A 15,507-nucleotide genomic window follows, 5' to 3' on the forward strand; every position below is an offset into this window, starting at 1 on the left:
GTGCCCACTGAGCCAGTGGTTTTCTGCCAGTCCCTACTTGTGCTTGTTGGTCCCAGGGTGAGTGGGTGAAGGTCGTCAGCCCGCTCCCTTGGTGGCACAGGTTGGCCTGGACTTCCACCATGTCGGGGAAGAGTGGCGCTGCCAGGTGGTCCTGGGCGCCTCGGGCACTGGAACCCTGGGACCCTGCTATTGGCTCGTACCAGGGTGGCCAGCCTCTAGCAGGGTCGAGTGCCCATTACCTCTGGTTCTCTGGGATTCTCACCCTTTGGCTGTGGGCACCCCATCTGGGGCCTCTCTCCTTCTCCTCCTGGGATGGACAAGTGAATGTCACAGAGATGTGTGGCCTCAGGTCTTGGACCGTCTTGGGGGTTGTCCTGGTTCCATCTCTGCGTGCCTTCAGGCTTCTGGTGGGTATTGTTGCAGCTTCCCACCCTCATTATGAAATACATTTGTGACAAAGACACACTCACCGTCTCTCTCTCTCTGTCTCTCTCACTCATACACACACATTATAGGAAGATTTGTGGATTCATGTATCTGTGTATTATCAAATGTCTTGTGTTCACGTGCTGTATGTTTGTTTTGTTCTTTGTTTCTTACAGATGCAGCAGTTGGCGATACATTGTGCATTTCTATTTGTTTCTATCATCCCATTTCTACTCCCCATCCAAACCATCACCACTTTTTTTTCTCTTGCCTGTCTTGACTTAGACATCGTCATATCCATATATAATATTAATATTTAAAATAACACAAAAATAAATGAATAAATAAGCAGATAAATGATTCACATGAACAAGAGGAGCCTATAGAGATTCTGTATAGCTGTTCTTGCAAAAGCTAAATGTGTTCGGCACCACCATGCATTCAGATCACAAGTCTGATTGCAAAACCTTCCAGCAGGACAGGATTAAAAAACAATAACAAAAACAAAAAAACAAAACAATCTTACCTTTGGTCCTGGTTGACCACTCACACCAGGCTCGCCCTGTTAAAAACATAATGAAATAGAGTTAGCTCGTGTTTAATGGGGAAAGGTTGTTCTTTCGGGTTTCCATGAAAACAAAAACAGAGCGGCTATTGCAATACAGACTTGTTTACACTCAAGCCCCTTTGGCTTTATTGGTCCATTGGGGCATCTCATTAAGAGGCTCTTTGTGTTAGGCGGTTATAGAGTTTTTGTCTAATTGTTTTTGCTAACAGAGCACTTAGAGGCCTTCTCTAGGGAAATCAGAGAGGGCTAAAACTAAAGGTTGAGGATTGGAAAACACACAAATGAGAGCCAAAACCAGTGAGAGGATTTTCTTCTTAAATCCATGTCTTAAATAGTGACAATACAATATATGTTGATCATTAGCCTTACCTTGTCTCCTCTCTCCCCAGCAGGCCCAGGATTGCCATCTTTTCCACTGACTCCCTGCAAGTGTAACAAAATTATTTTTTTCCCCTCAAGAATTTGGATTTACCAGAATAACATGTACATGTATTACAGAGTTGGCATAGTTTGCGTAATTGTGGCTCTTATTCAGATTTTTTGGACAAAAGCGGGCTGCTTGGTGTGAGCTCATAAAAGCGAGCCGTTTGAAATGAGAACATATTAAAGCTCTTGAGCCTCTTTGGTCTGAAGTGAATAAAACTTTCATGAACCAAAGCAGCCTTGCAGTGAATACTCCATGCCTGTGAGTACATCATTCACACTGTTAGTAAGAGCTTCTATAATTAAAAAAAAACAAAAAGACACATTTCCACCAACAGATGCTACAGCTGCAACCAAATTCAAGCGCTTGTTGTTCATCACTTTAGCTCCTGCCGTAAAAGCTGCGAGGATAATGGAAAGAAAGGCCTGATCCATTTACTGGTGTGTGGGTGCAAATACAAGCTTTTGAAAATGAAACATTTTCACAAGCCTCTATGTAGTCTCGTGAAAAACAAAGTACATCACATGATTTAACGACGTTTGTTTAGGCTCTCAGTTCTGGCCACAGAATTTCAATCAGGTTGAAGTCTGGACTAAGCCCAGGCCACTGCAACAACCCAATCCTTCTCTTTTTCAATAATTATATTGTAGATTTGCTGCTTTGCTTGGGATCATTGTCCTGCTGTATAACACAATTTCAGCCTGGCTTTAGCCATTGGAGAAATAATTTCAATAAATACTTGAGTATATAGAGGAGTTCATGACTCAGTGACTGCAAGGTGTCCAGGTCCTGTGGCTGCAAAACAAACCCAAATCATTACCCCTCCACCACTGTGCTTAATAGTTGGTATGAGATGTTTCTGCTAATATGCTGCATTTGGGTTTCATCAAATGTCCTGCTGCGCTTTATGACCAGACTTCTCTACTTTGGTCTTGTCTGTCCAAAAGAAATTGTTCCAGAACTCTTGATTAGTTTTACAAACCTAAGCCGTGCAGCCATGTTCTTTTTAGAGAGAATAGGTTTTCTCTTGGTGACCCTTCCAAAGAAGCCACACTTGTTTCAACCTTACTGTCACAAACTTTAACATCTAATATACTAACTGAGGCTTGTAGAGTCTGAAATGTGGCGCTTGGGTCAGACCTTGTGGTGAAATTGTTGGGACATCCACACTGGGGAAGATTGTGACCTTGTATTAACACACACCTGACTGCACCAGACCCACAAACTACCAACTTCTGCTTTTATAGAAGTGGTCACACTTTATGATGATCAAATAATCAGGTGCATTTGATTAGCATTAACCTTATAAAAAGTAGTAAGGACGTACTTGATTTTTCATAGAATTCCATCGTGCTGGGAAAACTTCATTTTTCACATGATTATAAAATGAGGTGGCAGATATGTTTATGTACTGTACAATTTAACTAGTGTATGTAATGTATTTCAAAAGAGGAACCACTAAGTCTTAACTGCAGACACATACAATCTTTGTTCATTCTGTGCATCAAGCAATGGCAGGAAAGCAGTAAATGAACATTTTAAATGGCATTGGGGGAAATACTGTCTTTTCAGCCCATTGTACCTGACCAGACCCTGACTCTGAATCAGACCCAGAGCCACTAAACCACTCCTCAGACACCTGAACACAGAACCCAGGTCAAAAATGAATGTTCTGAAGGCAAAGACTAAAAGAAAGATGCATTTCAAAAAAACCTTAATCACAGAAATGTTTCATGCAAAATTATGTTTTTGTTTTGTTTTGAATAAAAACTGCTCTTGATTTTAATTAATTCTATTGTGTGTGTCAGGTGGGTCCTTTGAAAGAGTTTTAATAGAGTTAGAGTATACCTCCTGTTTAACTTTTAGCATAAATTAGCAAATGACAAATGAGTTTGTTATGTGAGAGCAGATGTGAAATCTACTAAAGAAATTACATTTTCAGTGTTTGTCTTGTCCTTCCAAAGAAACCATAATACTGTATAAACTTGAGCCTGTATAAACTATAATACTTGAGCTGCTAGAGTTTACAATATGTAGAAAACATATTGGTTCATTTAGTATTTTTAAGCTGCTGCATTTAGATTGGGCTCTAACAGAAAATGGACCAAGGTAAAACTCACAGGAAGTCCAGGTTCGCCCTTTGCTCCATCCCTTCCATCTTTCCCAGGAGTCCCAGGTAGTCCAGAAAAGATGTCCTCAGAAGGAGATCCTGGGGGCCCTGGCAGTCCTGGGGGACCTGGAGGCCCTGGGGGACCCTGATAACACAAGAAAACATTACAGTTATGGGAAAAATGCTCTGTAAAACAGGTAAACTATAGTGTCAGTATACAGAGACAGAGAAAGCAACTTCACTTACCCTAATAATCTCTGTGTCACTGTCAAAGTCTTCAAATCCAGAACCCTCCTGATGAACACAAAGGCAATGACCCCTCATTTAGTCAAAAGGTAAGTCACTTATACTAAAATGTTATGGTTGGTTATAACATAATGAGCCTTTTTTTTTCTCATTCCACAATATATAAATAAATATTTTATTTTCAACTTAAAATATTTATTTTCATCCCCAGTATGAATATCACTGCTGTGTAAAAATGTTGAGGAACATAATGAAAACGATGGGCGTATCATCAGATCTGATTTCTGCTGCAACAAATATGACTTAGCTTTAGCATCACACCAGAAAAAATACAACCTAACAAATTCATATCAACATTTGGAAATAGAATATGGGCAGTGTCTACATGAAAAGTTCACGTATATGAAGGTATACAGAACAGAAACAAGGATTTCACAAATAAACTGGAGCTAATTTTAGTTCCTTGTATGAATCAAGCACACCTGATTTTGCTTAAACTAAGAACAAAGTGAATAAATGACTGACCAGGAACACGGAGGACTTGCTGGGCTGCCCTGGAGGTCCTGGAGGACCCGGAGGGCCAGGTAGTCCAACACCAGGATCACCCTGAGAGAAACAGAAGAAAGTTTGTGTTATTTTCTACATTTCAAGGATTACTTACTTATTTCTTTAATTATATATTTAATTTTATAAGTCCATGTTAAAATTTCTGTAACCACCCTAAAGGTTTTTACCTTTTCTCCCTTAGGACCAGACTCTCCGGGTAGTCCTGGAAATCCTTTTGCTCCCTGAGAGAGATGACAATCACGGCAGTGCACATGAGCTTTCCCCTCTGAGACATTAAATAATAACTTCCACATGAAGGAAACTATATATTTGAAAGACTAGGAGGATTTTACTTACTGGTGAACCAGTTTCCCCTTTGCTTCCCTGGAGAAAAGACAAAAACAGAAAGCAAATCAATCATGTTTAAATCTGACAACACAACAGAGTAAAAAAAACATCCTGTGCTCCGTGAACGGACGTCTGAATTGTTTAAAAATAGAAGCTTGTGAATGCCTCAAATTCAGTGCACAAACGTGCAGGTTAAACTCACAGGGTGTCCATCTTTCCCTGGAAGTCCAGGTGTGCCTGGGGGTCCCTGTGGTCCTTGTGGGCCTCGTTGTCCAGGCTCCCCTCCTTGTCCCTCTTCTGAGGCTGGTCCTGGAGGGCCTGGAGGTCCTGGGGGACCAGCTGGGCCTGGCTCCCCTTTCTGCCCTGGATAAACCTGGAGGGACTAAGGAGTTAGGATTTTTTTTTTATTTTTTATGTAGACTGCAGTCACACTAATTTAAAAAAAATAAAAGGAAAAAAATAGGGCAGCATCAGCTGTAGTAAGTGGGACAAACTTGCTCTACAGGAAACAGTTTCCGTTTTCTCTCTCTCTCTCTCTTTAAAGCACATTTAATGTTAACCTCATCAACCACGTCACTTCCAGCCCGTCTAGAGTTACAGCAGAGTACCAACCATCCCCTTTACAGACCTTTAAAGACCTGTTGCCTTAATTATATAAAAACTGTAATGATCTTAACCCATAATATGTTGAAACAGACACATTTATGTTATATAAATTCAGAAGATAATTCTGACTTACAGTGTCAGGTGTGGAAACTGAAGCACCTGTCTGAAATGACTTTGCTGTAACATAAAGAGAAAAAGGAAAAAACAAGCATGTTTGAGCACATTAAAAATGGCACTGCTGTGGATTTGATGAATAAAGCACAGATGAAAAGGTTGAGCATTGGATCATACGAACAAAGGAAAGGAAGCTACACTGTGTCTTCAGCAACATCTGGTGGAAACTCTTGGAAATGCAACGAAGGAGGAGCCGATTTACTCATGAATTGCAGCACAAACGAAGGGAAGCATGAAATAATTTTGCTATATCACTGGTCTAATCCTGAAAATATATATATATTTTAAGTGGCAGATAACTGCTGTTTGTTGCCACAGGACAGAGTTCCTGAGACCACATTAAAACGTTTACATGAATGCATTTTACCTTGCACCGTGGTCACCTCCACTTCCTGCCCAGAAGCTTCCTCAAAGTTGTCATCTTCGTCATCGCTTGTTGGCATCTCAGTGGGTGGAGGTGGAATCACAATGTAAGTGGGGGCCAGCTCTGGCTAATAACCACGATGGTAAAACAAACAAACAAACAGACAAACAAACAAAAAAAGAAATCAGTGTGCATCTTTAGACCAACCTTCAGCACTAAACTGCATATTTTTTATATTTTTAAATGCATAATATTCTGCAATCTGGATATTACAGCACACTAGTTATAGCTGCAGCTGTGGATTAATTAAAGAGCCTTTCTTTTTTTTTTCTTTCATAATTCAACAAAGAGTCTCTGTATATGTGAACAGACAACCAAACAAGAAAAAGAAAGAAAGTGAAGCGTTTGCCACGGATGGTAGGAAATGTTTGCTCTCAGATCAGATCCTAATACAGTGTCACACTGACAGCCTCATTCCACACATTTCTTAGAGTATTCCAACATTACGTCTACAAGATCTGCTGCGATCATAAAATGTCATGACCGCACGCCTAGAAAAGCCCGCTGTCTTGCTCATGAATGATAAATAGAAATGACTGCAGATGGAAAAAAGGCTGTAAATCATTTTCTTTCCTGAAGAGAGTTTTTGATTTTAATCCATCGTCTGACAGGCCTTTGAGTGTCCAAGGGAGACGCTTATTAAGTAGCTCAGACTGCCTGGAGAAGAGGTCGCACACATCTGGATTGTGTGTTCATACAAAAGGGACTGAAATACATGTACATCAGTGAAGTCATACTTGGACCACAGATGGTGATCTGTGTGATTGAAATCTCTCTTATCTGCACTTTTAGATGGTTTCTTAGCTAGTTTCTTGGAAGACAATCACCAAAAACTCAAGTGTCTTTGACTCTGTAGCTTAAAGTTCCCAGAAAATGACTAAAAAAAAATCAACTAAAAATTGATTTGTGGACTGAGTCTTAATATTAAGTTACGTTTTTAAAGTTTTAATCAACAGGTTTATTTTAAATCACTATGGGAACATAACTTATCTATACAATGACACATTGGCCATCTTCTTTTCTTTTTTAGTGGGCTTTTTTAGAAGCCATTTCCTTAAGCATAGTAATGTGATATTATTTGCATAAATTCATTACAGATTGCACAGAGCTGGCAGCAATTATCATCATTTTGGTGTCTCCACAGGTACTGAGAGGACAGAAGCTTTTTCATTTGTGACTCGCTTGCGCAAATAAATGGGGTAAAAACAAAACAACAGTGCACACACCATGGTGAACTCTCTCTCCTCCACAATCTTCTTCACTTCATCTTTACCCTCCAAGTTTTCATTGTCACCGCTCCCGTAGCCAGAGGCCTGGAGTTGAAAAGGAGAGCAGGATAAAAGGAATTAGAAGACAAAACGCAGAGAAAGTTGGAAAAGTTCAGCAGACCAAAATTCCATCTGAGTTTTTAGCTGCAGGAAGTGAAAATTAAATGAGGAAAGAGGCCAAATGTACACATAAGCAAAACAGCCTTATTCCAGAGTTTGGTTCCCACGGTTACTCACATGCTACTGATGTTTTTCACTGAAACTTATCTTTAATTTAAACAAACAAACAAACAAACAAACAAACAAACAAACAAACACTGGATATCAGAAATGATTAATGTTCTAAACAACATTATCAGGACAGACTGACTGTGGCTCGGTCAGGAATGTCAGTGTGTGTGTGTGTGTGTGTGTGTGTGTGTGTGTGTGTGTGTGTGTGTGTGTGTGTGTGTGTGTGTGTGTGTGTGTGTGTGTGTGTGTGAGAGAGAGAGAGAGAGAGAGAGAGAGAGAGAGAGAGAGAGAGAGAGAGAGAGAGAGAGAGAGAGAGAGAGAGAGAGAGAGAGAGAGAGAGAGAGAGAGAGAGAGCTTGTTTATGTTGTATATTACAGCACCCTGTAAAGGTCATGACTTTTTCTTTTTGCTTTTCCTAAAAATAACCTCTGTTTCACAAGATTACATATTCCTTCTCAGTATATTTTGTTACCTTGCTAACACAAGAAAGGACAATATTATTGAGGAAAATTTATCTCCATAGCCGGTAGTGGGCTTGATAATGCGTGTAATTTAAGACATTTACTTTAAATGTAGTGCTCTTTAAAGATTTTAAAGGCAAGCAAATAGAAGAAAAACTGGGCAGCTCACCAAGATTTAAGAGGAATTACAAGCAAATTAAATAATTTCAAGCACATATTAAGCTGGACTTTGTATTTATGATTACACCAATCCTGTATGTTGTAACGCCACTGTAGTTACAAAACAGGTAAATTTATGACATTTTGAACATTTTCATATTTAAAGTTTTACCTCTAAATGATTAAAAAAATGTGTGAAATGACTTTTTGTCAGTCAAAAATATATAGTGTGACAGTAGGCCAAGATTATAAAATCTAGCTGCTTTGACCCGCTGTCACTTTCATTTGCACCAAAGCAGGTGGAATGGATTCATGATGGTTTATGCTTTTAAATGTTTAAATGTAAATGATGTATGCGGGCGTCAGAATTGAATTTTATGCAGTACTGTATGTCTACCAGCAGAGGGAGCCATAGTTCCAAGTTTGCAGTGTTTTAGAGACGTTTGAGGAGCTGAACTTTTCTCAGTTTCGAGTGTTTTCATGCAGACTCACATAAGGATCGTCCTCCTCACACTGGTCATCTGGGGCCGTGGGATCTGCCTTCAACAGCAGCTGCTGGATGGAGCCCTGGAGAGGAGAGTTCGTGTTATATTGCACGCTAATTTAATTCATTCTGTCATTAAATTTTATAGAAGCTCCGAGGACATTTTGCACGCGCGCGCACACAAACACACTAATTTGGTCTGTCTGCATAACAGTTTATCTGTCTCTCCTTCACTCATTAGCACGCATAATTTACTGCATACACACTGAACACATTAACACACACATTCAACACTGCTGCAAACATCTGGCTAGGAAACAGGTGCATTTCTGTATCTGCTCCAAAGACAATTTTCCCATCAACCTTAAAGCACCAGCCCATAATTTTAATATTTACTTGTGGCAAATTAACACAGAAGATTAAGCTATGTCAAATCCTTTCTGTATTTATACAATTATATAATCCTCTCATCAATTTTCTTTGTCTTAATCAAGGAGGAGGAGAGGGCTGGAGACTATCCCAGCTGTGATAGGACGAGAAGCAGGGTACACCCTGGACAGGGCTATCACTGAGGGACAGATAACCATTGCTCCACCAGGAAGGAAGTTTGAGTGCCCAGAGAGAAACCATGTAGACAAAGGGAGAACACAGAAAGTATTATATGATGGATTTACATTTAAAAGGCCTGTGGAAACAAGGTAGGGAATGACTCCCCCAAGACTAGCCAGTCTCTACCCCTGTGGCCCTGTGAAGTATAAGCATGTGTAGCTAATGCTGTCGTATGTCTTAAATTATTACCCAACTAATGATAATATATTGATCTTGAGCACATTTAGGCAACTAAATTGTTATTTTGATGAGAATTGAACTGAATTGAACTGAATTGAACCTGCCCCATGAAGAGACATGTAACAGCGTTATTAGCTGAGCTATTTTAACTGGGCAACTTTTTTCTTTTGCTGTATGTGAGCTCATCCACAGTCTTGGATGGTGTCCCAGGATACTCTGGAGGCCGACAGAGGGAAACTGGAAGGTTGTGAAATAATGCAGCACATTTAAACCTTTCATTCTAAAAAAAAGGCTGTTTCTTTTTATAAGTTCATGAATATTGAATTTTGGTAAGTCTCTTGTATACAGTCCATACTTGTCTGTAACCTTGAGCCAATATGTGGGATGACTCTGAAAGGTAACCTCTAGAGAAGGGTCCCATTCCCAATCCGAACTAAATTTGGTTAGAAAGAAATTTTTGGTGACCAATTTTGTCATTTTATATCATTTTAAAATGCAGGTTATGACTATTTAATGGATGGTTTTACACTTACACAGAGATAGCTGCACCTGGTTTCTTATTTTGTAAAGGGGCGCTCTGACAGCAAGACATCCTTGCAGAACCTTGGAGGTAATGTGTGACATGTTTATGCCCTCCAAGCCCCTCGCTGGACTGTAGAGCTGTCAGCACATGTAGTTGTTTTATGCTGGCAGAAACTCAAACGGTCTTTGTTTTATCATGGGAAGGATACGTGTCATGCTTTCTTCTGCTGTTAGGAAACGATGATAAATTACGCTTTATGCAGATTGTGTCATTTGTGAGGTCTGCTGTAAATACTTGTAAATACTCATAAAGGAAGGAATGCAGTTTTAGAATGAACAGAAATTAGAGAACAATATAAAGGCGCACACATGTTCAGTGATTGCAGCTGATGATAAACATGTCATAATTCTGACAAGTTATCACACAGTAAGCCAAATATCCTAAGCCATTATCTACCAATGTAAGGAGCATATCAAAGGTGGTTAAAGGTGGGTTTATTTAGTTCTCGGTCAAGGACCAGTGCACTCATAGTATAACAAAAGGTCATTTAAATCAGAGTCAGTGGTCCTGTCTTCTTATTGCATCTGTAAATACTTGCTAAAGGCAATTTCAGCCAAGTTTGTTGATACTGTGATCAGGCCAGATGACAAACAGCTGTTTTTAATGGAATGAAGGACAGCCTATGAAATTTAATGGCGGCAAAGGAGTGAGAAATAGTGATATAGGGAGAAGCAGAGAGGAAGGAGAAGGAAGGGTGGATTGGAGCTGGGGATAGTGAACCAAATCAGAGACATCTGCTTGGTGCAGTAAACAACACATCTGAAACAAACAAAGAATGTGCCACGCAACCTTTTCCGCCTCCTTTAAACGACGACAACATGTGGATTTGCCCCTACATTAAAGCCACAGCCACATGGATGAATGATTTAGTCGGTTAGTTTGTAAAAAACTTTTTTGATTACGTGAATTTAAACACAGGAAAGCAGTTGGAGAATTTCTCGGCAAGTTTCTGGTTGCAGTTTTCAAATGCTCGCCACCACGCACGGCTGTCTGTAGCAGCGACAACTGAACACACAGCACATCGAACAGGTGAGCACCAGTTAGTTGTTTGTAGCAGAGCATATAATTATGGTGTAAAAAACAAGCTTTACCTACCAACCAACAAACCCACAAACAAACAAATGAACCAGTGAAAAAACCAACCTAAGTACCAGTGCACCAACAAATCAACCAACCAACCAACCAAAAATGCTGCAAAGCTGCACCATTTATACTGTCTGCTTAATATATTGACTAATTGCCCTAGCCTTTCATTCCTTTAAATCCAGGTCTAGCAACTAAGCATCACAGGTGTCACCTCAGACTCATCTGAACGTTTGTAGGTCTGGGATAAACATGTGCTGCTCAAACCTTTATAGTCAGCTAGTGTTAAATTTCTGTCATAAGTCACCCTTGAAACAAAACAGACAACAGTAAACAGACATTATTCCCGGCACAAATTCAAGAAAACACACCAGAGAGCCTTCACACACGAGAGCTGTCAGTATCGCTAATGGTACACTGCAAAACAAAGCAGTACTAGCAACTTCATTTCTTAAAAATGTAAACAAAATCAGTCTAAAAGTGAGCTGAAGATGTTAGTAAATGAGGTCGGGTGCATTGAAAATGACCGATGGAAAGGAGGTCAAGCTTCAACTGGTTTCTACAGTAAATTCACAAAAGTCAGATGATTTCAACAAAAGTTTGTATAAACAGGAGTGTGGTTGTGCACTTGGCTGCTTAGTTATACAAACATTAAAACCTGTATTTCTGCTTTTTTTGTTTGAACGTTTTGTTATTACGCTTCATCACAAGATGACTTCTTATATTTAATTATAAGTGAATAGAAATAAATATACCCTGTCTATTGACTGTAAATTAATATAGAAGTGCATCTGTGAGTGAATCACAGTGGAAAAAGTCTGATCAGTTGCTATGGAGATAAATAACTTCATGCAGCTGTTGGCATTGCACTTAATGCTTCCTCATCTATGAGAAAGTGCAAACATTGTCTGTTTGACTTCTTTTGTTAAACTGTTACTGATGTATCTTCAAAACTTCACAGTAGCTGAAGTATTTTGCAACATATCAGCTTCTAGTTTATATAGCCACGCATGCTGCATGACATGCGCCATCGGGGCTGTTTATATATATTTTGAAGTCTGGTTATTGCTCACAGACAGACACTGGACTTTTCAGATGCCAGAGATGAGAAACTGTTGTGTGCCTGCAGTTACTGGCAGTCCCTGGACACTATGGCTGCCACAGGCCAAAGCATGTGAGAAGACATCCAAAAGGTCACTTTGCACTACTGTGTTAAAGGCCAACACACATTTTATGTTGCGTCCTACATGGCCTGTGGTTCAGTGAAGCCAGTTTAACATATGAGTAACTGGTTCAGCAAGGACGAAGATATTTATTTGTTTTTGTGTGTTCATGTAACGCTGTGGAGTAGTGCAGTGCTGCTGCATCGTTTTGGAGGAGGATCAGTTTGAAAGTTGAACAGCTGGAAACAGACAGTTACTTCTGCTCCTCTTTTTCTGAGAGATGAGGAAAGAGGGAGGAGAGGATGCACGAAGAGAGCCAAGAAAGGAGTGAAAGAGTTTATTGGCAAGAGAAAGAACAACTCTGAGCCCCAAGTGGTGATATCATCCAGCTTTATACACGCTACATAGGACTTAATTTATTCATGCTTAATTTATGCTACAGCAGTCGTGTACGTTTGCTGAGGTATTTGCTTATGGAGAGGCTATGTAGAGGGGTTTTAACCACCACAAACATGCTCCTGTGCATTGCACCAAAATCCCAACTGCACAGTGCTCGACATGGATGACGCTTTGCGTTCATTTAATGCCGATTGGTTGAGCCCAGACAGGCAATGCAGTGTTAGGAAAGTTCACCTGACACAGGAAAAGAGTGAAAAAACCTCAACAACAGAAAAAAAGAAAAGTATGGACAGTGGCTGTAATAAAAACTTTTCATCTTTTTAACACTGTTAATTAAGCTTTTTTTTGGATGTTACAACTTCAATCCACAGCTGGCTAATTGAACCACAACAACAAAAGCAAGAGTAGTTCACAGATGGTTGCACCACATTCTGTATTTCCAATACTGCCCCCATCTGACATCAGGCGCTTTTAGACAGATTGCCTGAGTACCTGCAGAGAGCTGTACAGTCAGCAATAAAGAGTTGAGAAATATCAACAACAAAAACCCACATGGCACAGACTGTTCATCAAGCAGGGCAATAACAATGACGGTAACAACAAAGTTTGTAGCTAGCCAAAGTTCTGATTGGCTAGCAGGTCTTAGCCTTAGTATCCTGATAAGATAAGATAAGATTGATCGCACAGTGGGGAAATTTGTGCGTTATTTGTGCATTATATTCAAGGTTAAAAGAAGCCTTAATTTCAGACTTCTGTGTTTTGTAATCGATTGAGTTTTAGCCTAAGAAGCAGCTGCTACAGTGAATTTGCCATTTTTTGATTGTTGCAAAGTTACTCGCATCTTCCCCAAACAATCCAACAGTTCAATCAGAGAGCAAATGTTTAAAACAAATTCTCCACTTCCATGAAACCTCGAATACAGCCAATGTGAAAGACTTTTGTCAATATTTTAATCATGGTCCTACATCACAAAGTGAAATGGCTTCAAATGTGGGTAACTATAATTTGCTAGCAACCAGTAGGCTGATATTAAACAGTGTAGATGTACAGTATGTGGCCTTAAGTTGGGTAAAATAATAGAACAGAATAGAATAGAAATTGTACGTACAATGGAATTGTGGCACAAGAAACACTGAAAGCAGAGGAACTTTTTGCTCTTTCTAAAAGTTGTTGTAATGCAGCTACACTGGCATTTTTAGTCAGGATATTACAAAAAATATTTTGTTTCCACAAGGCTTTGGCAGGATGCCAGCAGCTATGACTCATGGGATAAAACAGCAGTAATTTAGTCTCAATTAAAATGACACTGAAATTGAATTGCAGGGGAAAGAAGCCTCACATTTCTAATGGTCTATAACCCTGCATTGCCCTTAAAGCTACAATAACACCACTATAAGTCCTCCTCTATTAAATACATCACTTTATGTACTTTAGACAGCCTGAAAGGGTTGCTGGAAATCATTATTCATAAATTAAACACAGACCAAGATATACAAGATTTGAAATGATGCTAGAGCGAGGTTGCTTTACATCTAAAATGAAACTGTAGCTCCTGGTGATCTATGTACGTACGTCAGCGTTGGTTTTAAACCACAATAGGTAAGAGAAACCTAACAGATTGTTTCAGCGGTGAAATGAACTCCCTTCAGAGACCAAAAAAATTCCTGAATAAACACACTCTGCCTCCCCGGCTCATTATATTTCTTTGAAACTCTCCTCACGTTTCACAAATAAAATCTTAATGACAGAGAGCCCCCCCAAAAAAACAAAAACCCAAAAGCTGCTTTGTGATAAGGATTTCTTTCCACTGTTGTGGAAATGGAACATCTTGTAGTCTGTTCGACTCATGAACTTGGATAAAAAAAGAATTCACGAGAACAAAAGGTTAAAAAGTGGCAATAAGAGGACTATATTTTGTTTTTAAAGTCACAGGTCGTGTGCTTTTCTAGTTCAGCCACCGGTCGTGGGTTGATTTATTCGGGAAAAGTACTGTTGGCATGTTTTCTACAATGAACTTAGGTCTCTTCTTATTAAAATGTAATATTCTGACAGTTCACTGAAGATGTTTTAGATAGATATCTTGATGACATAACAGATATTTTCTGACCCACACTAATACAAACTATTTCCCCCATAGATATGCAAAAAAAAAAAAGCTATTTTCTTCATCATATCTGCAGTCGCAATGTGATGAACAAAGCAGAATTACAAAACAACAAATCATAGATAATGGGGACGAAAGTGCTGAAGCTTTTACTGGTTTATTTTCTTTTATAGAGCACTGCTTGCACAGGCCAGCGTTGCACATGGATTTGATTTCTCAGCACTTCTCGATAACACGTACTTGCTATAAATGCACAGGGATATTTTTAACTATCGTGAGGGATTTTAGCCTCTACCCTTTAATATTTACTATTTTTTGATTTCTCATCTTTATAGGGAAAGAATTGGCAGCCGTAATCACAGGTGCACTCAGTTTAAATCATTCAAAAATGAGACTACTAGCCCTGGTGCACATATGTAAGTAAGCAGCCTGTCATTTAGGAGCTCTCATAGGACAAAGAAGTGCTCATGAGTACACTTGGTCATTCATTCCTCGCCTCCCGTGGCAGTCGTAAAGCTGCCAACGAAGACTATTGTGTTCATTCTCAGATGTAAAGTCGGCAACTGTCCAAACACCACATTTGTTTCTGCAACTAGCTGTGGATTCAATATTCATTTCAAAGTCATTGATCCAAACCCACTGACGCTTGGGATGAGGAATAAGCACAGCAGAAATGCAGCTGTTGTACAGAGCTGACAAAAGACAGTGTAGGAAGTACCGAAGCGCTCACGTGGCTAGAAGGGACACAAACACGCACACATCGACACTTACCACAAACCTCTGCAGGCCCGTACCCCCGGCGTTCCCTACAAAGATCCCTGAGCTGGACTCGAAGGTCAGAGGCTGAGCACTCCTGATGAAGGCAACCCGGTGGTATTCCTCACAGTCCATGTAGAGGCGCACCTACGTGT

The 15,507-nt window shown here is 39.8% G+C and overlaps 1 protein-coding gene across 4 annotated transcripts in view; it reads right to left on the reverse strand.

Annotated features, from left to right (window-relative positions):
* Window positions 1-15,507, reverse strand: part of LOC101478962 (collagen alpha-1(XV) chain) — a 122,671-nt gene that overhangs the window by 11,937 nt on the left and 95,227 nt on the right. For 3 of the 4 annotated variants that reach the window (XM_076888308.1, XM_004551819.4, XM_004551816.5), the window contains exons 5-17: window positions 15,368-15,499; window positions 8,484-8,558; window positions 7,099-7,185; window positions 5,816-5,939; window positions 5,408-5,451; window positions 4,871-5,050; window positions 4,678-4,704; window positions 4,509-4,562; window positions 4,300-4,380; window positions 3,775-3,822; window positions 3,539-3,673; window positions 1,364-1,417; window positions 953-988 (exon numbers count right to left, since the gene is read on the reverse strand). In XM_076888308.1, coding sequence (XP_076744423.1) covers window positions 953-988; window positions 1,364-1,417; window positions 3,539-3,673; window positions 3,775-3,822; window positions 4,300-4,380; window positions 4,509-4,562; window positions 4,678-4,704; window positions 4,871-5,050; window positions 5,408-5,451; window positions 5,816-5,939; window positions 7,099-7,185; window positions 8,484-8,558; window positions 15,368-15,499 — 1,077 coding nt within the window. The remainder of the gene's footprint in view (window positions 1-952; window positions 989-1,363; window positions 1,418-3,538; window positions 3,674-3,774; window positions 3,823-4,299; window positions 4,381-4,508; window positions 4,563-4,677; window positions 4,705-4,870; window positions 5,051-5,407; window positions 5,452-5,815; window positions 5,940-7,098; window positions 7,186-8,483; window positions 8,559-15,367; window positions 15,500-15,507) is intronic. The other variant, XM_004551817.5, reaches the window with a different exon arrangement.

This window comes from Maylandia zebra, linkage group LG9 (genome assembly GCF_041146795.1).
Source record: "Maylandia zebra isolate NMK-2024a linkage group LG9, Mzebra_GT3a, whole genome shotgun sequence".
Taxonomy (NCBI): Eukaryota; Metazoa; Chordata; class Actinopteri; order Cichliformes; family Cichlidae; genus Maylandia; species Maylandia zebra.